Raw genomic sequence first — 22,725 nt, forward strand, 5'->3', positions numbered from 1 at the left:
ATCTAACATCTTAATGGCACGACTAGCGGTGGCTGCCACGCCCACTATTTTAAAATATTTTTAAAATTTATCTTATAAAATATGAAAAAATTTTATCTTTTATCTATAAAAGAAAAAAAAAAAAAAAAAAAAAAACACCATACGTGAGTCTTCGAGTCTTGACATGCACGTACTAATTCTAATTTCCTTGTAAATTGTATACAGCTGCCAGCATATACTTAGTGCGTGAACCATATTTTGGCTGTCATTCCTCTAGTGACAGGCAACATGTGACACTAGTAATTCGCCAGTATTTTCTATATATATATATATATATATATATATATATATATTATAATTAATTGATAATCAAATTAAAGATAGCCCACATTTGTGTATAAAGAATCATTAAATATTACACATCTTCTGCTTAATTTATGCAAGCAAAGCATACAAAAGCAGATCCTCACCAAAGCAAGCAACTCAAAAAAGCCATCAAACAAAGCATTACCTAAAAGTGTCTTCCAAAAGCACTACTCTCTCATCTTTCTCTCTATCTCAAAAGGAAAACCATAACCCTCAAATAATGGAAGAAGAGGAAAACACGCCACCTTTTTGGCTACAAACCAAAGACAGCCACCGCGGCCTCCGCCGTCTCCGCAGCCAAGCCACCTATATCTTTCTAAATTCTGGTGTACTTCTTGTTGTTTTACTTGTCATAGCTTTTGTTTTTGTTTTTATTATCGTCCCTTCTGTTGTTTCTTTCACTTCCCAGATTTTTAAGCCACAGTCAATTAAGAAAAGTTGGGATTCACTTAATCTTGTTTTAGTCCTGTTTGCTATTTTGTGTGCATTTCTTAGTAGAAACAGCAACAATGGTAGCAATAATGAAAGTCCAAGTTATCGAAGCCTATCAAATGTACAGCAGCAGCAGCAGCAAAGATCGTATCCGTCAACTCCTGTACATAGATGGTATGATCATGATCAGTATCAAGATCGGACGGCCTATAATAATTTGAGCCGATTGAGAAGTTTTAGTTCATACCCAGATCTCCGGCAAGAATCCTTATGGACTACCGCCGATGAAAGGTGGCGTTTTTACGATGATACCCACCTTAAGAACAGTTACAGATTTTCATCAGATGCTCAACTACAAGAAGAGGATCGCCCACAGCAACAGCAAGAAAAACAAGAAACTGAAAAAGAGGAAAAAGAAGATGTGGGTATCGTGAAGGAAGTTGTTTATATGCCATCGTCACCACCTCCATCTCCCCCTCCTCCTCCACGACCATCGCCGCCGGCTCCACCACTGTCGCCTCAGCTTCAACCACCTAAGTCTGTAAGGAGAAGAAAGGTGAAGAGAACATATCAAGATCTTGAACATGAAAAGAGAAAAGAAGAAGAGAGAGATTTGGAAGAGAAGAAATTTCATGCGCCACCCCCTTCTCCTCCGCCGGCTCCGCCTCCACCGCCACCAAATTTCAGCAAGAATGAGAAAAAGAGAGGTAAAGATTTCTTGACTTCATTAAGAAGAAAGAAATTAAGGAAGCAGAGGCAAAAAAGTGTTGAAAATCTTGGGAGCTTATTTGACTCTCAACCTTCAACTCCATCTTTCATACCACCACCTCCACCGCCACCGCCACCACATTTCTTCCAAAATCTTTTCTCTTCCAAGAAAGGCAAATCCAAGAAAACACATTCAGCTCCACCACCACCACCTCCACCACCACCTCCTCCAGTTACTTATTCATCTTCTCGCGCTACCAAAGTTTCAAAAGCCATATCTCAGAATGCGGCATCATCAGTGGAATCTCTGGCATCAAGAACCACCGCTCAAGTAGGGGCAGTCACGGCCCATCAACCACCCAGAACAGTTAAGACGACATATAATTTCAAGAGAGTAGAAGAAAATGTGGAAAATGGCAATGCATCACCTTTGATTCCAATACCACCTCCTCCACCGCCGCCGCCTTTTAAAATGCGGTCATGGAAGTTTGTGAGGGATGGTGACTATGTTAGAGTGGCAAGTTTTAATAGTTCGCGTAGTGGGTCACCGGAATTGGATAGTGAAGACCCATCAGAAAATGAATCAAGTCCAATGCCAAGACAGGACGGTGATTCAGCAGTGCCATTGTTTTGGCCTAGTCCTGATGTGAACACAAAAGCTGAAAACTTCATTGCCAGATTCAGAGCTGGATTGAAGCTGGAGAAGAATAATTCTGTGAAGGGAAGGTCAAATCTTGGCCCAAGTCCTGATACTGTTGAAAGAGAAGACCCAAGATAGATTTTTTCTTTTTTAATTTTAATTTTTAATTTTTTGGTTTTTGAGTGAGGATTTGTTGATTTGTTTGAGTTGATATGATACAATACATTATGAAGTTCAATTATAGATATATAGGAAATGATACAGAGAGCTTTTACAGAAAATTTAAACAAGTTTCTTTCTTTTGATAATAGCTTTTGTTTTTAGGTAATAATCTCTGTTGATGTAGTTATTAACTTATTATAGTGCATTTATTTTTATTCTTTTGGTGGTTAGGTGATAATGGAGTGGAGAGGTTTAAGTTATGTTTTTGCTTTACAAGCTGTGATTAAGATATTTATAGTTGTAGATGGAAAAATGACAACTAGACTTTTTGTTGGTTTGGACTTTTTGAACGCAAGTTGGGCAAGATATGCGCTTGAGAGTAGGTATTGGAAGATAATTTATTTGTTGGGTTGTGCTATGTGACAATTACTTCTTAATGGGGAAGTAATGGATTGGATTTATACGTGGAGACAAACTGAGTCGTGCTATATATTTAACGTCTGTCGTTTTCAATTTTTATGATTAGATTCTTCATGGTTAACAGAGCAGTTGTTTGATTAGTTCTTGAAGGGAAGTTTCTTGCTTTATGCTTTGCATCCATCATGCCCTGATTCTTACTTTCTCTAACCTTTGCTTCAAATTCATAGCAATGGCCGGATTCCCATGACTTACAAAAATTTCTTCATTTCCTTAAGAGAGACAATCGTTTGACAAGCAATTCCGCCTCTGCACTACGTCCTCTCGTCCGTGTCATTACGGCGAAGAACTTGAGAGGCAGAGCATCCTTAGACACCATTGGATAGTTTGGTGCCTCAGCTCCTAAGGACCTTTTATAGACATTGTTGGTAGAAATGACTCGCAGTCAGTTCCATCTCTGCATTTATCAGGTTCTGCTAGTAGATGCAATGAAGGAATAGTATATTTCTTTCTCCTTTTAATGGGTTCTATTGCATCAATTAGTATTTGATTCTAGTTTAGTTTCCCTCTGAAGAATTACAGAAGTCCTATTTAGCATAACTCTATCGTTACTTTTAAAAAATAACAAAGCGATTTCTTCTAGTGCTTAATGTAGTTATGAAGTTAGAAACTGCTTCTTCTAGTTCTAGTTAGGGATTGGTTCAATATTGAGTTCTAACAAACATGCTGTTAGTATGATTCATTAATAACAATTATTTGAACTACCGGCATTCATTACCCAGCAAGCTGCCAGCCTAAAGCAAAAAACAAACTTAAGAATACATAAAGTAAATAAATGCTGCTTCGAGCAAATATTTCATTAATCCAAATGATGAGGAGTGAAAACCTCCTCTAAAATTGGCTACTTTACCAAAAATGTAGTTTCCATCTTCTAAAAGCTACAGAATAACAGAAAGTGAAAATCCCATCAAGAAACATTCAATACCAAATGATAACACCAATGACTTAAAATGCCCATTGATCAACCTAATACTTTGATTCTTTGCTCAGCAAATACTTCTTCAAAACATCCATAACTGACCCAAAATCAGCCTTGACACTCACAGGCGGATTAGCAAACCTACAAGCCATGTCCTTGATTTCGCTTGAGTGATATTCGATCTTACTCTGGGTAAACTTTAATCCATGAGCAGTACTCACTACCACTGTCCTATCTGTAGGTTTTATAACCCCACTATTCCTCAGCTTAATCAATGCTGTCAATGCCACCCCTGTATGAGGACATATAAACATACCAGTAGAATCAGCTTGGGCCATTGCATCCATTAGCTCCTCCTCAGTAGCCTCCTCCACGATCCCATTTGAATTTTTCAATGCATAAACAGCTCTATCAATAGAAACAGGATCACCAATCTGAATAGCAGATGCAAATGTATTATTTGCTTTGATAGATTTGAAGTCTTTCCATCCTGACTTGTAATGTAAATAAAGTGGATTAGCATTTGCAGCTTGTGCACAAACTAGCCTAGGAATCCTATCAACAAGCCCCAACTCTTTACACATATAAAAACCTTTATAAAAAGCATATATATTCCCCAAATTACCACCGGGAACAATAACCCAATCAGGCACTTCCCAATCAAACTGCTGCAAAATCTCAATTGCAGCAGTTTTTTGCCCTTCTAATCTCAAACTATTCAATGAATTTGCTAAATAAATTGGCAACTCAGCAGTAATCTCTCTTATTAACTGCATGCAACCATCAAAATCAGTATCAACACTCAAAACAAAAGCCCCATTAGCAATAGGCTGCACTAATTGTGCCATGGAAATCTTATTAGCTGGTAGAAAAACAATAGAGGGAATACCAGCAGCAGCACAGTAAGCAGAAAGAGCAGCAGAGGTATCACCAGTGGAAGCACAGCCAACTCCAACTAATGGTTTGTTCATTTTCCTCAATCTATTAACTTGGCTCACCAACACTGTCATTCCTAAATCTTTGAAACTACCAGTATGACTAATCCCACAATGTTTGACCCACAAGTCATTCATATCCAAAAACTGCTTTCCATATCTCTCCGCCCAGAATAAATTTGAGTTCCCTTCAAAAGCGCTAACAATATCATCACTTGATATTTGCGGTAAAACCCATTCCTTTTTCGACCAAACTCCGGATCCATAAGGCCAGGTGGTTTTCCCGATCCGAGAATCGAAAAGGTTTCGCCAGTAGGAACCAGAGAAGGCCTTGAGAGCGGAAATGTCATGTTGGACATCGAGGAGGCCACCGGACTGAGACCGGTAAACGATCTCATCGAGAGAGTAGGATTCCGTGCAAGAGGGTCCCCCGTTAAACGGGACATATTTAGCGGAGAAGTTGTGATCGGGTTGTGGGTTTGTTAGATTGTGGCGGCGAGCCTCGTCGCGTATGTTGCAACCTCTGGCACCGGAGGTTGAGGTGATTGTAATGTTAGAGGGATCGGAAGCTGACGAGGCTTTAACATAAAAATGAGTGCGTCTGGTTTTGGGTTTGGAGTTGAAGTAAGGGCTAAAGTGGGGAGATTGGAGAAGTGAAGAGGCAGCCATTGAAGAGAAGGAAGAGAAAGGTTGGTTGGTGAGAAGTGGAGACTGAACAGAGAGTACTTGGCCTAGATCTCCTGTGTTTGGACTTCTTAGAGTTCAATCAATGGAAAATGAAAGGGTTTAAGGAGATGTGTGAACTGACGGTAATTTGTTGTTTTAATGCTACTGGGTTGAGGTGATGACAAGTGGCATAGTAGCTTTTTTTCTTCTTCATCAAATCAAATATTTGTAAATTGCGAAATTGTGATATTCTAACAAATAAATTTGATTAGTATAATTTTTTTTAAAGGCAAATTTGATTAGTATAATTATTAATCATATTTAATATACTAATATTTATTAATGTTTTGACTATTATTTATAAATATCAATTAGAAATAAAACAATATTTAAAATATTTTTGCATCTAGACTTGAGAGTAATAAATGATTTAAATATAAGTATTATTTATAGTGTGTGTGTATATATATAATTGTTAAAACTAAAATTGTTAATTAAAATTTCACCTTAAACTTGTTATAGATTTTATTAGTTATATAAACATTAAATATATTAAGGGTCCTTTGAAATAACTATTACTTATTAATTTAAAATGCAGATAAATATTTTGTTTTATAATATGGTAGAATGAGTTCAATTTGTATATGAACTCCGTTAATTTTTAATTAATTGTGGAATTTATTATAATTATGCAATTTTATCGATTTATACTTGAAATTGATTGGCATAAGTTGTTTTTGTATTTTTTGATAAATTATAATTTACAAATCCTAGTATTTTTAGTCGAATTTGATGGAATTATGATTAATTTATATAATTAAAAATATATATTATTTCATTAAGGTCCATTTATATAAAAAACAAGCATATAAATTTTGTTCCTTTCAAAAAAAAAAAGAGAATATAAATTTTGTAAATAAAATTTCTCTAGGTTTTCATTAAACTAATTAATGTGAAACTTGAAAAAAAAAAATAAATTAAACTTTCGTTAATTCAAATGACTTTTGACTCTATTTATCATTCAACATTACAATGATAGTATGATCTAGTAATTGCATTTTATTTTTCATCAATACCATTATTTAATATTAAAAAATAAAAACCATAATACGATCCTTGTAGTTTATTAATGCAACTAATTTATTCACGCATTTTAAGAAATATATTAATTTATTTTTATATTTTGCTTTTATCATGCTATAAAGTTTTTCAGTCAAATTTTTACATCTTTCTTATTAAATAACTTGTGAAATGATGAAAATATTCCTTTTATTTTTAAAATTATAGAAATAAATTAGTTATATTTTTCGAACCATAGAAACTGCATTATAATTTTTCTTATATAATATTTTAGTATATCTCATTTGACCTTTGTTTTATAGTTCACTTAATAGAAAAGATGCAAAAATTAGACAGAGAGACCTAATAGTATAAAAAAAGTAAAATATAAGCATAACTTAATATATTTTAAAAAAAATATGATGGAATTAGTTGTATTTCATAAAATACAGAGACTGAAATGTAATTTTTCAAAAAAAACATATATAGAATGCTTCATACGACAAGTCGCATCATAAGTTGGTATTCCAAGAGAACGGCAAAGAAAAAAGAAGTACATATAAATAATCCGCCAGCAGTAGGCGGCAACTGATTCTAAACCCCCTAATAAACCCTAAACGTAAGGAGCAGCAGAAAGCATAGCAGAGATACAGAGGGTGACACAGAGAGAGGAAGGACAAAAACAGAAATTGGGACCCTAATTTGGTAACCTCAAGTCTGAAAAAGCTACCAAGCAGCTAATTAAAAGTTATCGACGTTGTTCTTTCTCACGAAATTGAAATTGAGCTTCCTTTTGCCCATTCAACCAATATAAGGTGCGCTCTTTCTTCTTTGTTGTTCACAGAAAAAAAGAAAATTTTAAATCGAATGATCATTTATATCTATTTTTCTCCTTTGAGACTACCGTTTTTTTTTTTTTTTCTAAAATACTGGTCATTTTTACTATGCATTCATTTTTTTTTTTTTTGAGTTTATATTACTATTATTGATTACAGTTTTTTTTTTTTTTTTTTGTTAACGACCGGTCCGCAGGTTTGCCAAGCTAAAAGCGAACTGATACAGGATTGTATATCCTTTTGTTTATGGCGTTGGAGTTATAATTACCTGTGCTTCAAAACACACATTTCTTATTATAAAATATAACAAACATTTTTTTAGTATTATTTTTGACACATAATTTGTTAGTATATAGATATATAGAAATATTTAAGTTTTTGTTCTCAGATGGCAATGGATGGAAGTTTCAGTGTTGAATCTGCATTCAAGAGGTTCCTTTCTCGTTGCCCAGAGCTTAGAAAAATTCAGAAGCTCAATGACCTTGAAAAGAAGGTAACTATTTAGTTAATATTTCATATTCTTTGTTTGTTTGCTAAAAGACTTGTGGCTAATAATGATAGGGGAAAGCATTGTCCATTTTACAGGTGTAAATTGTTGTTTTGGTTTCTATGGAAGTCTTACCAGGCTCTTTTTGCAATAATTGATTTTTCTGTTTTGCTACTTAATTTTAACGAAATTCAAACCCAAAATTGATTTTCAACATACACAATGGTATCAATCATTTCTGTTTTATATCTTTTGGTTGAAATAATTGGAATTTATGATGTTTTATTTAAGTGTTATTGGAAATTATGATGTCAAACTTGTTCTTTATGCTTTTTTGTTCAGACATTCTTCCATGATTATGGTTTGTGCAGGGACACATGACGACAGAGGAAGAAGTCATAAATTTGGTGGCAGAACTATTTTTGAACCCAAATTATACGATACCCTTGGTTGGGTGTTTCAGACCACTGGCTAGAAAGATCATAGATGAAACTGTGTCTTTGCTTGGCAAGTGTAATCTAAGTTCCAACCAGGATGACACAACAGTGGATCCAAGAGAGTTTGTTAAAGGAGAAATTGCTTATGTTATTGATTTTTATGATCGAAGTGGGAGGGGTTTGATTCTTCACGAGCTCGCTTGCTTAGCTTTTTGCCGTGCCCTTGATTTGGATAATTCCTTATTGGGGTAAGAAATTGATACTTACCCATTACTGTCCTTGTTTTTTCCTGCATTATGCTTGAGTTAATTTGTTGAAAAAAGGGATCATGGTATGAGTGAAAATAAATGCAATGGAACTAGTCCAGTTCCAATATGTTCGTGCTATAATCAATAGTTGCTGGGTTAGTGAGTACTTGTCATTATTTCTGGGTTAGTGAGTGTTTTTCAATATTTCTCAATCTCTCAATTTTCTCCTGAGTGCTGGGTTGTATAAAATTGAGGCTCTATGTACTTATATCCTACATTTTTGCTGTAAACCTTATGCTTTGCTCTAGTGGCAGTTAGTTTAGGAGAATATAGAATACCGTATAGTCCAAGTTTTCACTTACTGTTGTACTTGATAAAACTTATTTTCTCATGTGTGTGTGTGTGTGTGTGTTATTTTCTTGTATATATGCAGACACATGCATGCGCTTTTGTGTGTTTTTTACATATATATGTCTCCCTATGTGCGCATGTCATGGGCAAGTTAAAGGTTAAATTGTTAGATGCCAGTCTGATATTTTGTTATCATTTCTCCCTTATGGTCTAGATTCTACCTTCTCCTGAATGTGGACTATATTCATTTTGTATCTTTCAAATTCTTACTAGTTTCTGTCTGTCTGTCTGCTGTGTGGAATGAGACCTCATTTTGAAAGAAAAAAAAAAAAAATTACATTTAACTCAAAGAGCTGCAGGTATGATATGTTTCCAACATGGTAATATTAGTTACAAGGTTTGTTTGTTTTTTTACTCACATAAAATATGTCTGGTTACTTCTGTAGGTCTCTGTCAGCTTACTTCAAATTTTCATTGCCTCCTTTTGAACGTATTTTGAGGAAAAGAGCGGTTTCTGAGCAGATTGAGGTACTTTTTAACTCTAATGTTATTGTATGATCAATTTTTTGTTGGAGAATTTGTGTGTTTTCATTGTAATTTCCTGTATGTTTTGATCATTCCTTTGATTTTTTCTTTTTTTGTCCCTGATGATTTCTTTCCTTCCACCCCTCTTGTCCTATTCAGAGTCTTTCTTGTCTCTCCAAAGGGAAAGATAGCTGCAAAGCTAATATAAGTGAAAATCTAGTTCTCTAGGAGTCCTGTTGAGGGGTTTCTATTTATTTTTATTTTAAGCTAGGATTTTGATATAATTTATAGAGCTAAAAAACATTGTTGTTATTAAACCTGGATATGATAAGTGAGCTTTTGAAACCAAAAATATTTCAAATTCATATTATTTTTGTGAAAGTCCATACTGTGAGCAGTATGACTTTCAAATAATTTTTGTTATCAAAGTTGGTTTGAGAACATTTTTGATATATATTGTAGGTTTCAGAAGAATAGACCATAACATGATTTGGATCCACATCAGCTACCGTACATAATAGTTTCACATTTGTTGAAAAATCTCATTGTCCAACGTAAATGTTTGTTAGTTACATGTATATATCTGCAATTTCAAATTGATTTTGAGAATTGTATTAAATCTTATGGTTTGATTCAATTCTCAGACTCATAACATTATGATTTTGATTCATGGTTCAAATCTCAATTTTGCACCTGTAAATCAAGATTCTTTTCTATTCTAATAGGTTGTTGGTCATTGCTTACTTGCTGCACGGGTATCTTACCGTCTACTCCTTCTAGAACCCGAGTTCTTCTCTGTAAGGTGGGATTGGTCCTGTTTTTTGGAGCTTTTAAAGACAATGCAAAATATTGATCTGGGTCATGGTGCTCGAGATGAGGAGATTTCAGATATAAGATGGTGCGGAATACAAATCCTATCCATCACTTTGAAAATAAGTGACAGAGCAATTGAAAATTTTGGTGTGGGAGCTGAAGAAGCTGCTTCATGTTTATTGCGGTGGGTGGTGAAGAAAATAACTTCTTAGATATGTTATTAGTTTTTCTCCTTTCTATAATACTTGCATACTTTTGCTTTTTTCAGCTGGGAGGAGTTCTGTAAAGACGTGGCTATAGAGAAGGCTGGATTATATGTTGATTCACTTGAGCACATAATATTGGGTTCTGTCAACGGAGGACCTGATTTCAGCCAGCAAAATGTCCTGAGATCTCATGGCCACAATCCACTGGCTTCGTCAAAGTTTGATGAAATTGAGCCCACGATTAAGAGTCGACGGTTGGCTAAATGGTAGGCATCAAACTGGAAAGCAGATAAACCATTCATGGTTCTTCATAATTGATCATAATCATCATCATTTAATAGTCTGAATTGACACATTTTTAATATTTTGTTTCATTGGGACTTTTTAGTCAACTTTGCCTGGAACTTTGATTTTTTTTTGGCACATGTTAATTTATTATAATTTTTTGATCTCATTTGAATAGTGATCTTTCTTGTGATTTTAGGAATGATAAAGAAGGAAGTCCATTTGTAATGACATCAACAGTAGAGAAAAGTTTTCAGATGGTGCTATTAGCAGTGAGTCAAAGGTGGCCTGTTCTTCTGTATGGCCCTGCTGGTGCTGGGAAAACTGCCCTCATCAGCAAGTTAGCTCAAGATTATGGGAACCAAGGTATTTAAACTTCTAAGGGATGTATATCCTTCAAAGTGGTATTTTTATTTGTGTATAATTACAACCTTCCTAGATCAGTCTGCAACTCTTTAGGATTGTGTGGAATAACAGTATTGAATTACATGTAAGTTTTAGCGCTATAATTTTGTTGTATCTCTTGAAAAATAAAGAAGGAGAAGAGCGTAGCAAAGTGCTTTCAAGGAAGAATAGGCAGCAAACTGAAAAAACTATCGGGTGACAGGGAGGTCAATAAAATGTTACGTTAAATTTGTTGTAACCAGATAGACTAAACTGTTGATGTACATGTCCTGGTTTGATATAACATTGACTAAATTTAACATAATGAAAAGCTGATACTTTTTTAATTTCCATGATAACAGGGTGAAGCCGTTATTTGTAGATTATTTTTTACATTGTAGAGCCTTGTAATTTTGTTTAAATGCTACTTTGAATCTTTTAAAGTGTGATAAAATTGCAAAGTAAGAGCCGTAACCTTGTCTTATATTTGAACAAGATGAGTGTTTAAAAAAAGTTATCTTGTCCTTTCCTTTGTTAACTTTTCCTGATAGTCATTCTTTTTATGTTCATTCATAAAACAGTTCTTTCTATCCACATGGATGAACAAATTGATGGCAAAACATTGATTGGGACTTATGTCTGTGCTGAACAACCTGGTGAATTTAGATGGCAACATGGTTCACTTATCCAGGTTTGTTTCCTTGTTGAAAAAATTGATTTCTTTGACTGTGATTATGTAATATTACCTATTTGTAATACTGTTAATATTTGGTTTTTCCACAGGCTGTTCTGAATGGCTATTGGGTTGTATTTGAGGACATTGATAAAGCACCACCAGATGTGCAATCGATCTTACTACCTTTACTTGAAGGTGCAAACTTCTTCATAACTGGTCGTGGGGAGGTAATGATGTCTTTTATTATCATTTTTTGTACGAAAAAATGTTACGAGCTCACATTTAATTTTATAGATATCTTAAATTTAGAATCTGATTGGAATTTGATTAGCTCAATGGGTATAATGTTCATTGCATGATTTTGCTACTAGAAAAATAATTCTTTCCTTTATCTGCTCATATGAAAGCATAAACATTTTACTGTTTTCTCTCTCTCTCTCTCTCTCTCTCTCTCTCTCTCTCTCTCTCTTTCTTTTTGCCTTGTTAAATGTAATTTTGACTAATGAGGAAGAATCTGAGCTTTTCAGGAAATAAGAGTAGCAGAAAGCTTTAGACTATTTTCTACCATTTCTACTTCAAAGATTGATGTGTTCTGTAATGCAGAAGGTTTGTGATAGTTATCCTTTGAATAAGCTTTATGGAAATTTTTTGACAATTGTAAGGTTCATAAGCTGGTTGTTACCTGTTGAAAGTTGTACTAGATTTAAGTGAAAACTCTATATAGCGGCTGAATAGAAGAGTCATCTTGTTTTGGTTGTAGGTGGAAAGTTACTTAGCACTCTTTGGAGGAGAGTGATGATTAGGCTGCCAAAAAATGATGACTTGCAAAATATAGTGAAAGCATGGTATCCAAATTTGGAGCCTCTTGCTGGGAAACTTATAGGTGGGGCATAATTTTATCGTAGAATTTTATGTCAAGAATTTCTAATTCAGTTTAAATATTGCTTGTCTAACAACCCTTTTGATGTCATAGAAACATTTGAAAGAGTTAACTCCTCCTCTCTATACCATATTTTGGGATTTCAGTCTGGAAATTCCTGTCTTGGTGGATCTGTGGGCAGGTTCTCTTTAAGGTAGTAGATCAGAACCTATAGCATGTATTGTGATTTAAAGTTAGACAATTTTTTTCTAACTGTGACTTTGTTCTCTTGGCAGGGATCTCCTTAAATGGTGCAAACGAATAGCTGGATTAGGCTTTTGCACTATGGGAGATGCGTTGGCGGATTATCAGTGTCACTGCATCTATCAAGAGGTCTGATTTTCTTCCAGGTGTCTATTGTCTTGCATCCTTATTGCACTCTATGCGTGTTTACATGAGGGAGAGTTGTATAAATGTATAAAATGAGGTCCAGCCTATGGAAAAGTGCACTTCTTTGTTAAGAATGAAAGAGATGTTGGCTTCTGTTTTCAGGCTGTGGATATATTTGCAGCATTTTCAGCATCAGTTGAGACTCGAATGACTATAATGAAAGACATCGCGAAGTTGTGGATGGTTCCACTCTCTGAGTCAGGAATTCTACATCCTTGTAAACCCGAAATCCAGGTGCCTGTTAATTTAGATGATGTGGATAACCTAGTTTTCTATTGCTGCCATTTCTCATGTACAAATTGGAATGCAGGGTTTGCTTGCAGAACTAAGAATTGGACGAGTTACTCTTCAACGCACTGAAACTACGGTTCGTAGAAGAACCTTAGATATTCTCAGTTTAGTTTGTTTTGCTTTCTATTTCTTTGTTGATATTTTCATGTGATTCTTTCAGTTACATGGCCAAGAGAGACTTGTCAAGATGTGTAGTTCTTTGCATGTACTTGAGAGAATATCTTGCTCTGTTAAGTACAATGAGCCTATTCTCTTGGTTGGTGAAACTGGAACTGGGAAAACTACACTTGTACAAAATCTGGCAACAATGCTTGGTCAGAGGCTTACTGTTCTGGTATGGATGCATATCATCTTTCTCTGTCTCCTTGTCCTCTCCCCCCCTCCTCCCCCTCCCCCCACAAAAAAAAAAAAAAAAAAAAAAAAAAAAAAAAAAAAAAAAAAAAAAAAAAAAAAAAAAAAACGCGCACATGGGTGTCATGTTGCATAAAAGCTTCATCTGATAAAGTTTATTTCTCTTTTTCAGAATTTGAGTCAACAAAGTGATGTTGCTGATTTATTAGGAGGATTTAAGCCCATAGACCCACAGTCTATTTGTATTCTCCTTTATAAGGAGTTTGAATCTCTTTTTTCGAAGACATTTTCAGTGAAGGTATTATTCAACTTTTTTTTTGGAATTATGATTTATTTATATACCGTGAAGAGCTTGCATAAGTTACTTATTCCATGATATGTTGATGTCCAGGTAAATGATAAACTTTTTGCCTACTTACAAAAGCAATTGCGAAAGAAGAACTGGACAATGTTAATGGACGCATTTAAGAAGTATGTAGATTATTTCCAAAACAAAGTACAAGTAGAAAGATCTGGATCTGGGAAGAAGCGAAAAAAGCCTTTTGATAAAGAAGAAATGCGCGGAGCTTGGGAGAATTTTTATGTGAAACTTGTAACTGCATATGCACAAATTGGGGCTTCATCTGGAATGATGTTCTCATTCATAGAAGGAGCCTTCATAACTGCACTTAGAAATGGTGAGTGGATTTTGCTGGATGAGGTGAATTTAGCTCCTCCTGAGACCTTGCAGAGAATTGTTGGTGTTCTTGAAGGAGACTCTGGATCACTTTGTTTAGCTGAAAGAGGGGATATAAGTCATATACCAAGACATCCTAGTTTCCGAATATTTGCCTGCATGAATCCTGCAACTGATGCTGGAAAGCGAGACTTGCCCTACTCTTTGCGGAGCAGATTTACAGAGTACTTTGTTGATGATTCTTTAGGTAGAGAGGATTTGAAATTATTTGTTAACAAATTTATGGAGGAAACTCAATCAAATAAGGATCTAGAACAAAGAATAATTGATTTCTACGAGACAGCCAAAGTAAACTCTGAAGAAAGGCTTCAAGACGGGGCTAATCAGAAGCCTCAATATAGCTTAAGGTCTTTATACCGTGCACTAGAGTACACCAGGGAGGCAAAGGCAAATTTTGGATTTCAAAAGGCATTTTATGATGGCTTTTGTATGTTTTTTCTCACTATGTTGGATAGGCCCAGTGCCAAGATTATGAAAGAGATGATCAAGGATAAGTTGTTAGGGGGGAATAAACCTTCATCAGTACCTTTTGATACTTACTTAACAGTTAAAAAAGACTCCATCTCGGAGGATTTCTCAGAGAATTATGTATTGACAAGGAGTGTTAAGAAGCAACTCGAAAACTTGGCGCGTGCTGTTTTTATCAAGAGATATCCTGTCCTTTTACAGGGACCAACCTCCAGTGGAAAAACTAGCCTTGTTCAGTATCTTGCTGCAAGAACTGGGCATGAATTCGTACGGATAAACAACCACGAACACACTGATCTGCAGGAATATTTAGGTTCTTACATATCTGATATTCATGGAAAGCTTATATTTCATGAAGGTGTATTGGTTAAGGCTGTCCGTAATGGTTATTGGATTGTTTTGGATGAGCTAAATCTTGCCCCATCTGATGTGCTGGAAGCATTAAATCGGTTGTTAGATGACAATAGAGAACTTTTTGTGCCTGAATTGCGTGAGACCATAAGGGCACATCCAAATTTTATGCTTTTTGCTACTCAAAATCCACCCACTTTCTACGGTGGTCGTAAAATGCTTTCTCGAGCATTTCGCAATCGTTTTGTGGAGGTTCATGTTGATGAGATCCCAGATTTTGAGTTGAGCACAATAATAGAGAAAAGGTGTAAAATCCCTGGAAGCCGTGCCCAGATCATGGTTGAAGTCATGAAGGAGCTGCAATTGCATAGGCAGAGGAGCAAAGTGTTTGCTGGAAAACATGGATTCATAACTCCAAGAGACTTGTTTCGTTGGGCTAATCGATTGAAAATATTCGGAAATTCTAAAGAAGTTATGGCGGAACAGGGTTTCTATCTTTTGGCAGACAGGCTGCGAGATGATGGAGAGAAACTCGTGGTTCAAGAAGTTTTGGAAAAGCATCTCCGGGTCAAAATTGCCAGAGATAACTTGTACAAGGTATCTTGCCTTTGAATTACATGTTTGTGTCTCAAAGTCGGTACTTCTGTAACTTGTCTTTATGTTAACTTTTTTAATGGATAGAGCGTGTGATAATTCTTGGAAAATTGAATATAAATATATTTATCTGTTAATTAATCTACTGCAGTAACTTGTGAATGATACAGGTATTTGTGAGTTTTTTCTTCTTTGCCATGCATCATTTTGTTTTCCTGTTATGTTGGGATCTTGTGAAAAATCCTTGAAATGCATTTTCTTCGGGGAAAATAATGTCTCTTGATGATTAACGCATAAGCAATATGTTATCACAATTACACCATAAATATGGATAAAGTTCTAAAGTTCTGCACCTTTACATTTCTTGTGCGTGTGCTGGTTAACAAGTTGACTGTATGAAGGCATACCTAATAATGATGAATTATTGACATCATGATGTTCTTTTGGTAGTCATTAAGAGAAAATATGATGCATATGAGCTGCTTTTAGTGATTATGAATTTTCAATTGGTTTGTGAAATCATTAATGTAATCTGCAAGTTGGTACTATTAATACTAAGGGTTGTCTACTGCCTATGACAAAAGTAATTTTTGTTCATTATGCTATGCTAATGGGGTACAATGGTTATCATAATCTAAAGTTAGTGGTGGTTCCTGTTTACAATGTAAATTATGTACTATTTATTTCGATTATTACACCTTCTTCCAAAGGGATATATAACCTGAATGAGCGCTTGATTCATTTCTTCCTTGTTGCTTTTCCTCATTGTTCAGGATTCAGTTGGAAGGGACTCTAAATCCATGGAAAGGGACTTGAAGATTCCTGGAAAGTATGAATCAATTAGACCATTCTTTCTTGGTTGGGCTTGGGATTTTTTTTTTCCAAATTATTTCCTTCTCACTGCTGTGATGGTTGTTGCAGCATTATCTTGACTAAAAGTATGCAGAGATTGTTCTTTCTTGTCAAGAATTGCTATGAGTTACATGAGCCTGTACTGCTTGTTGGAGAAACTGGTGGTGGAAAGACTACCGTTTGTCAGTTACTTAGTAGCTCGTTGGGAACACAATTGCACATTTTGAATTGCCATCAATACACAGAAACATCTGATTTTCTTGGGGTTTGTTTTCTTCCAAATTCTCAGCAGCTTGTTTCATGTGTTCTTTTTGAGAATTGCTGCTTGGCCCCTTTGAAAATTGGCATGTAATTGATGAATTGTCTAACAGGGGTTTTATCCTATCCGAGAGAGATCAAGACTGGCATCAGAATTCAAATACACAGTAGAAAAGTTGAAGCTATCAAAGGCTTATGTCCTCTTCCCTGAGTTCTTAGTGAGAAAGTCATCTTATTAATAGGATTTTATTTGCATGTCTGTTTGACTAGTAAAGTAACTTGCTTGATTTCTTGGATGCAGGAAATCTCTTCTGATATTAGCCAGGCTTCTTCGACTCTTAGTCATCTCTCTGCAATACTAATTAGTTACAAAGAAGGTGGAGTTCCCTGTCCTGGTGTCACTATGCAAGATCTTGATACTCTTGAGGAGATGAAGTTGAACCTTGATCAGCTGCATGAAAAGTGGCAGACAATATTTACATGGCAAGATGGGCCTCTTGTGCAAGCCATGAGAGCTGGTGATCTATTTCTTGTGGATGAAATTTCATTGGCTGATGATAGTGTACTTGAGAGATTGAATAGTGTATTGGAGCCTGAAAGAACACTGGTGGGTTTGTGCATTTTCCATCGGGAACCTGGCTTCTTTAACGGCCTTATCTTTGAGATATCATCGTTATCTTTATTATTAATTTAGATTTTTATTAGTTTTTTCAGTGATGTGAAGCTCTTCTTAAACTGTTTATGTATCATTTGCTTTATGTATCATTTGCAAGGCATATGATTTTATCTGTTGTCTCATGTTTGGTGTCTGTGTTGTTTATTGCGTAATTTGATCAAATTAACTCCAAAATGAAGATGTTTACATTTCCCTTTTCTCCCTTTTGTAGTCTTTGGCAGAGAAAGGAGGGTCTGCTATGGAAAATATAACAGCTCATGAGAATTTTTTAGTTCTTGCAACTATGAATCCTGGAGGTGATTATGGTAAAAAGGAATTATCTCCGGCTCTTCGCAACCGGTTTACTGAGATTTGGGTTCCGCCTGTTAGTGATCTGGACGAACTTAGAGATATTGCTTTGAAGAGGTATGCCTGTTTAAGAACTTCTCCATTGGGATGCATAACAATTTGATGAACTCTTTCTTTTTGAATTTTTTCCCAATTTTTTTACCCACAGGTTTTCTAATCCAGAATTCTCATACATTGTGGACGCTATGATAAATTTCTGGGAGGTCAGTTCTGTTGTAAATCCTTCTTGTTGTCTGCATTGTAATGTCTGTGTTTGAGTTGAAGGGAGGAGGAGGACTTTGGCTAATATGCGAGGGAGGTTATGGTTATGGGTTAGGAGGCATGATCTCTTTGGATTAATGGAGCAAAAAGACATACTGTAATGCCCTAGCTTGAAATGATGCTGTTCAAGCGAGGGCAAATTTTTTTTTTTTAGTGGAAAACTGAGTAGCTTTGACTAAGAGCACATGGTGCGCACCTGTTAGGTTTAATGCTTATGTCAACCGCAATTTGGACGGAATACAGATAGAGGCTATAATTGTTTAAAAAAAAAATTAACTGATAAAATTAAAAGAATTGGCCAAAATTATAAAAATAGTCAAAGTTCAAGTTTTTTTTTGGTCATTTGGCCTTTATTTTATATATATATATATTTGAAATTGACTTGTGGATGCAGTTTTATAATATTTTTCTCGCTTTATTAGGTAGGATAGATACTAATTTCTTTTATATGTTTATAAGTGTTATCTGATCTGACTGATCTCTATTTCTTTGTTGCTTTCAATTAATCTGATTCACTTTTCTGTTGTTTTCTTTGTTTGCAGTGGTTCAACCAGTTGCAAACAGGGAGGATGCTTACTGTGAGGGATCTCCTATCTTGGGTCGAGTTTATTAACACGACTAAAGGAAGTTTAGAACGTGATTATGCATTCTTCCATGGCCTTTTTCTTGTTTTGCTGGATGGACTAAGTCTAGGTAATTCTTGCTTCTTTTTCAAATCTTTCTGTGTCAATTCTTTATTTGTTCTTTACTATGTGGAGAATGTACATCGACTTTGAATTTGTTAAATCTTGTTCTGATTTTTTGTTTTGGACAAGGTGGCATTTGTTCAGTAGTAATTGAATTGAAGAAACTGGAATTTCTTTAGTCACATTGCTGATTCCAAATTTTGATTGGAAATTGTGAACAAGGACCTCTCTTGAGCTATCATCTCTCTTTTCTGTAGATTGAAAATTCCACTTTCTATCTTTACAACTTGCATAGTCGTCACATTTAAGCAATGCATTCAGATATGGAATGATAATATGCTACATCCATTAATCCTTTCCTTTATTGATTCTATGCTAATGTTTTCTTTGTGTGTGCGCTTTGTAGGGACTGGTATTTCCCGAGAGGATGCTAGACTGTTAAGGGAGAAATGCCTGTCTTTTCTTGTAAAGCAATTTGAGGTCTGTGTTTGTGATTTTATTTTTATTCTTAAATTTGAGAACTTATTTCTTGTTTCCTGTCTTGGTAGTGAAATGAATGCTATTGCTATTTTACTTATCAACCATAATTATACTGTAGACTCCATTCCCTTGTTGGTCGTCACTTATTTTTGTTTATGATTTCTCTATCATTTTTTTTTCATTTGTAGACAAAAGTAGGCCTCATGCGCATGAATCGTGAGACAGATTTGACAGATGATTTAATTTCATTGGGTTGAAGTAAAAACAAAAAATTGTAAATTTTTTTGATAATAAAATTTGAGATCTTTAAGCAAATTTGAAAACTTTAGGATATCAATTGGAGTTTCTTAATTTTTAATGAAATTGTTTATGGAAATCAAATAAGGTTACTATTTTAGGCATTTGTTAAACTGTTGCTGGGAATCACTTCATTTAGTAAGTAAAGAATTTCACAACTCATAAACTCCTTGCTGTGAGAGGTATTTTTTGGTCTCAGAAAATGGCAACACCATAAGCTACTTGCATATATGGGATATACTTTTGAGCACTGATGCAAGTTGTTTCTCACCTCTGTTATATATATGTTTTTTTTTTTTTTTTTTTTTTTTTGAAATTTACCATTTGGACTTCTTTGGCTTGTATTTTTATTCTTGTGCTGTGGTTATCAATTACAGTTGGACAATAACGTGCTACATAAACTTTCAACGATGGAAAATTATGGTTGGGGTGATCTTGGAACAGTTGAAGATATTTCTTGTTGCCATGACATGCTCTGCGACAATGTTTTTGGTATCAGTCCATTTTATATTGAAAAAGGTTAGTTCATGAACCGAATGTTACGGTTTAATTCTGGTAGAAGTCGTCTGAATTTATTTATGCTTATTTTTTTCTTTTAGGAATCGGTAGATTGTTCTAGGCATTATGACTTGTAATGGTTTGTCATAGATTTATAGATTATCAATTTTTTTTCTTTGGATTTGGATTAATTTAGACTATGCTGAATCTTTAATAATTTTTGATATTTCCAGTTCTAAATCAAATTGCAGTTGCATGTATTCTGACTAATTGATTATATCTACAGGCTATGGAAAGTGCGAGACCAGTGGTTTTGAATTTTTGGCACCAACCACCCGCAGAAATGCTTTGCGGGTATTGCGTGCTATGCAGCTTCCAAAGCCTGGTACTGCATGCTGTTCTCAGTTATCCTTCTCCTCCTCCCCCACTAAGAAACCTCCCATTTGCACTCTCTCTCTCTGTGTCTCTCTTTGGGCTTGGTGTGCTGTAGGGGAGAGAAGAAAAGAGGGGGGGGGGGGGTGTGACTGTATTTATAGTTTTACATCCTACCTGGTGTTTTCCATTTTTTAATTGAAATGATATTTGTTTTGTAGTTCTACTGGAAGGTAGTCCAGGTGTTGGTAAGACAAGTTTGATCATTGCCTTGGGAAAGTATTCTGGGCATAAGGTTGTACGCATAAACTTATCTGAGCAGGTCAGTGATTATCCATCATCTGCTTGCACATCATTGGCATCTGTGTCTTCTCTTATTTTTCTGTCTCTTTGTTCCCTTTTTTCTAGTAGCATATTCGGTGGAAGCAACTTGTTTTTTGCTTGTGTAGACTGATTTAATGGATTTGCTGGGGTCAGACTTACCTATTGAAAGTGATGAGGGGATGAAGTTTGCATGGTCTGATGGAATTTTGCTGCAGGTTAGATTTCTTATCTAAAAGTTTTATTCTTGCAATTATATTGTGAATGTACTCAAATTTAATTTAATTTAATTTAATTTTTTTTTTGGGTTCAGGCTTTAAAGGAGGGTTGTTGGGTTTTGCTGGATGAACTTAATCTTGCTCCACAGTCTGTCCTAGAGGCATTAATACAAACCAACCTCTTTTTCTTTCACCTCTTTCATTTCTTCCCCCCTTTTTCTGCTTCTTGTGAATGTAAACAGTTAAAATTTATATTTATCAGGGATTGAATGCTATTCTGGATCATCGTGCTGAGGTATTCATTCCAGAGCTTGGGCTTACTTTTAAATGCCCATCATCTTTCAGAGTCTTTGCTTGTCAAAATCCTCTCTCTCAAGGTGGTGGCAGAAAAGGCCTTCCGAGATCCTTTCTAAACCGTTTCACTAAGGTTGGTTTCTGTCTCATTATTAACTTCTTGTTGCTGCTGTAAATCTAGCATGTGAAACGATTGACATAAATTGAATGCACCATTAACTGTTTGCCCATATATTTTTGCTTCAGGTATACATAGATGAGTTGGTCGATGATGACTACTTGTTCATCTCTAGTTCCCTTTATCCCGCCATCCCAAGACCTGTGCTTTCAAAGTTAATTTTCTTCAATAAAAGGCTACATGAAGAGACCATGTTATATAAAAAATTTGCTCACGATGGCTCCCCATGGGAGTTTAATTTGCGTGATGTGATTCGCTCGTGTGACATTATTCAAGGTGTGATGTATATCCCTTATTTTTAAGTGAGATGTTCTGTTTAAAGTTGTTTCATTGCTGGTGTTATCTTGCTTTTCCCTAATTTTTTTTTATGTTTAATTAGGTTCTCCAAACAAGTCAAAATTTGATAGCTTTCTTGACTTAATTTATGTGCAAAGAATGCGTACTCCTGCTGATCGCAAGCAAGTTTTACAGCTTTATGAAGAGGTATTTGGGGTGAAGCAGTTGATAAATCCATTCCCACGAGTACAACTAAATCCTAACTACTTAACCGTGGGAAATACTACCTTTAAAAGAAACAGTACTTGGTCTTCTAAACTTAAGAGTAGTCAGCTGAATGTTATACCTAGCATTCGCCATAGCTTGGAAGCTGCTGTGCATTGTGTACAGCATCAGTGGTTGTGCATCTTGGTTGGTCCAGCATCATCTGGGAAAACTTCGTTGATAAGGTTATTAGCTGAGGTCACGGGCAATGTACTAAATGAGCTAAATCTTTCATCTGCAACTGATATATCTGAATTACTTGGATGCTTTGAGCAATATGATGCTTACCGCAACTTTAGGTCCATTTGTGGTCAAGTTGAATGCTATGTTACTGAATATTGCAGCTTGTTATTGGAGTTTAAAGTGACACTCTGTGAAAAAAGGGATATACTCACCAAATGGCTTGCTTTCTTATCCAGTATGGACTCTAGTTTCTTGTCAACTTCCACGCTTTTCGAGAATTGGCAGAGTATTGTCAATTCTCTTAATTTGCTAGTTGAGATTACTGAGCAATTAAAATTGGAAGTGGTAAACAATGGCTTACCTGTTTCTTGGTCAAGCAATGAACTGGATGGTATCATGAAGGCTATTTCAAAGTTGCAAGATTATCTACAAAGAAGTCAGTTCTCTGCAAAATTTGAGTGGGTTGCTGGTTTACTTGTAAAAGCAATAGAAAATGGTGAATGGGTTGTTCTAGAAAATGCAAATCTTTGTAATCCCACGGTAATTAACAGCTTATGCATTCTTGATTCTAA

The 22,725-nt window shown here is 35.3% G+C and overlaps 3 protein-coding genes across 3 annotated transcripts in view; 2 read left to right on the top strand and 1 right to left on the bottom strand.

Moving 5' to 3' along the window:
- The first annotated feature begins 342 nt into the window (after window positions 1-342).
- LOC105631420 (hydroxyproline-rich glycoprotein family protein) lies at window positions 343-2,433 on the top strand. Its single transcript, XM_012213530.4, has one exon. It carries the CDS (start codon window positions 566-568, stop codon window positions 2,261-2,263), a length of 1,698 nt encoding a protein of 565 aa, XP_012068920.1. The 5' UTR covers window positions 343-565; the 3' UTR covers window positions 2,264-2,433.
- Window positions 2,434-3,532: 1,099 nt separating this feature from the next.
- LOC105631419 (threonine synthase, chloroplastic) lies at window positions 3,533-5,391 on the bottom strand. The gene has a single exon (XM_012213529.4). It carries the CDS (start codon window positions 5,285-5,287, stop codon window positions 3,731-3,733), a length of 1,557 nt encoding a protein of 518 aa, XP_012068919.1. The 5' UTR covers window positions 5,288-5,391; the 3' UTR covers window positions 3,533-3,730.
- A 1,542-nt stretch (window positions 5,392-6,933) lies between these two features.
- The window catches only part of LOC105631418 (midasin-like protein), a 36,171-nt gene continuing 20,379 nt past the window's right edge, over window positions 6,934-22,725 (top strand). Inside the window, exons 1-34 of the mRNA XM_020678285.3 lie at window positions 6,934-7,158; window positions 7,376-7,672; window positions 8,038-8,351; window positions 9,149-9,230; window positions 9,953-10,224; window positions 10,309-10,512; window positions 10,731-10,897; window positions 11,497-11,606; window positions 11,699-11,818; window positions 12,119-12,197; window positions 12,352-12,474; window positions 12,565-12,664; window positions 12,747-12,843; window positions 13,003-13,134; window positions 13,211-13,267; window positions 13,352-13,525; window positions 13,715-13,840; window positions 13,934-15,694; window positions 16,465-16,520; window positions 16,613-16,808; window positions 16,915-17,019; window positions 17,103-17,408; window positions 17,689-17,882; window positions 17,974-18,028; window positions 18,629-18,779; window positions 19,179-19,252; window positions 19,927-20,068; window positions 20,334-20,432; window positions 20,641-20,741; window positions 20,869-20,958; window positions 21,054-21,119; window positions 21,221-21,385; window positions 21,499-21,706; window positions 21,810-22,693. Coding sequence (XP_020533944.1) covers window positions 7,568-7,672; window positions 8,038-8,351; window positions 9,149-9,230; window positions 9,953-10,224; window positions 10,309-10,512; window positions 10,731-10,897; window positions 11,497-11,606; window positions 11,699-11,818; window positions 12,119-12,197; window positions 12,352-12,474; window positions 12,565-12,664; window positions 12,747-12,843; window positions 13,003-13,134; window positions 13,211-13,267; window positions 13,352-13,525; window positions 13,715-13,840; window positions 13,934-15,694; window positions 16,465-16,520; window positions 16,613-16,808; window positions 16,915-17,019; window positions 17,103-17,408; window positions 17,689-17,882; window positions 17,974-18,028; window positions 18,629-18,779; window positions 19,179-19,252; window positions 19,927-20,068; window positions 20,334-20,432; window positions 20,641-20,741; window positions 20,869-20,958; window positions 21,054-21,119; window positions 21,221-21,385; window positions 21,499-21,706; window positions 21,810-22,693 — 6,915 coding nt within the window. The 5' untranslated portion in view covers window positions 6,934-7,158; window positions 7,376-7,567. The remainder of the gene's footprint in view (window positions 7,159-7,375; window positions 7,673-8,037; window positions 8,352-9,148; window positions 9,231-9,952; window positions 10,225-10,308; window positions 10,513-10,730; window positions 10,898-11,496; window positions 11,607-11,698; window positions 11,819-12,118; window positions 12,198-12,351; window positions 12,475-12,564; window positions 12,665-12,746; window positions 12,844-13,002; window positions 13,135-13,210; window positions 13,268-13,351; window positions 13,526-13,714; window positions 13,841-13,933; window positions 15,695-16,464; window positions 16,521-16,612; window positions 16,809-16,914; window positions 17,020-17,102; window positions 17,409-17,688; window positions 17,883-17,973; window positions 18,029-18,628; window positions 18,780-19,178; window positions 19,253-19,926; window positions 20,069-20,333; window positions 20,433-20,640; window positions 20,742-20,868; window positions 20,959-21,053; window positions 21,120-21,220; window positions 21,386-21,498; window positions 21,707-21,809; window positions 22,694-22,725) is intronic.

This window comes from Jatropha curcas, chromosome 1 (genome assembly GCF_041381405.1).
Source record: "Jatropha curcas cultivar XTBG-Jc1 chromosome 1, XTBG_Jcur_1.0, whole genome shotgun sequence".
Lineage (NCBI taxonomy): Eukaryota > Viridiplantae > Streptophyta > Magnoliopsida > Malpighiales > Euphorbiaceae > Jatropha > Jatropha curcas.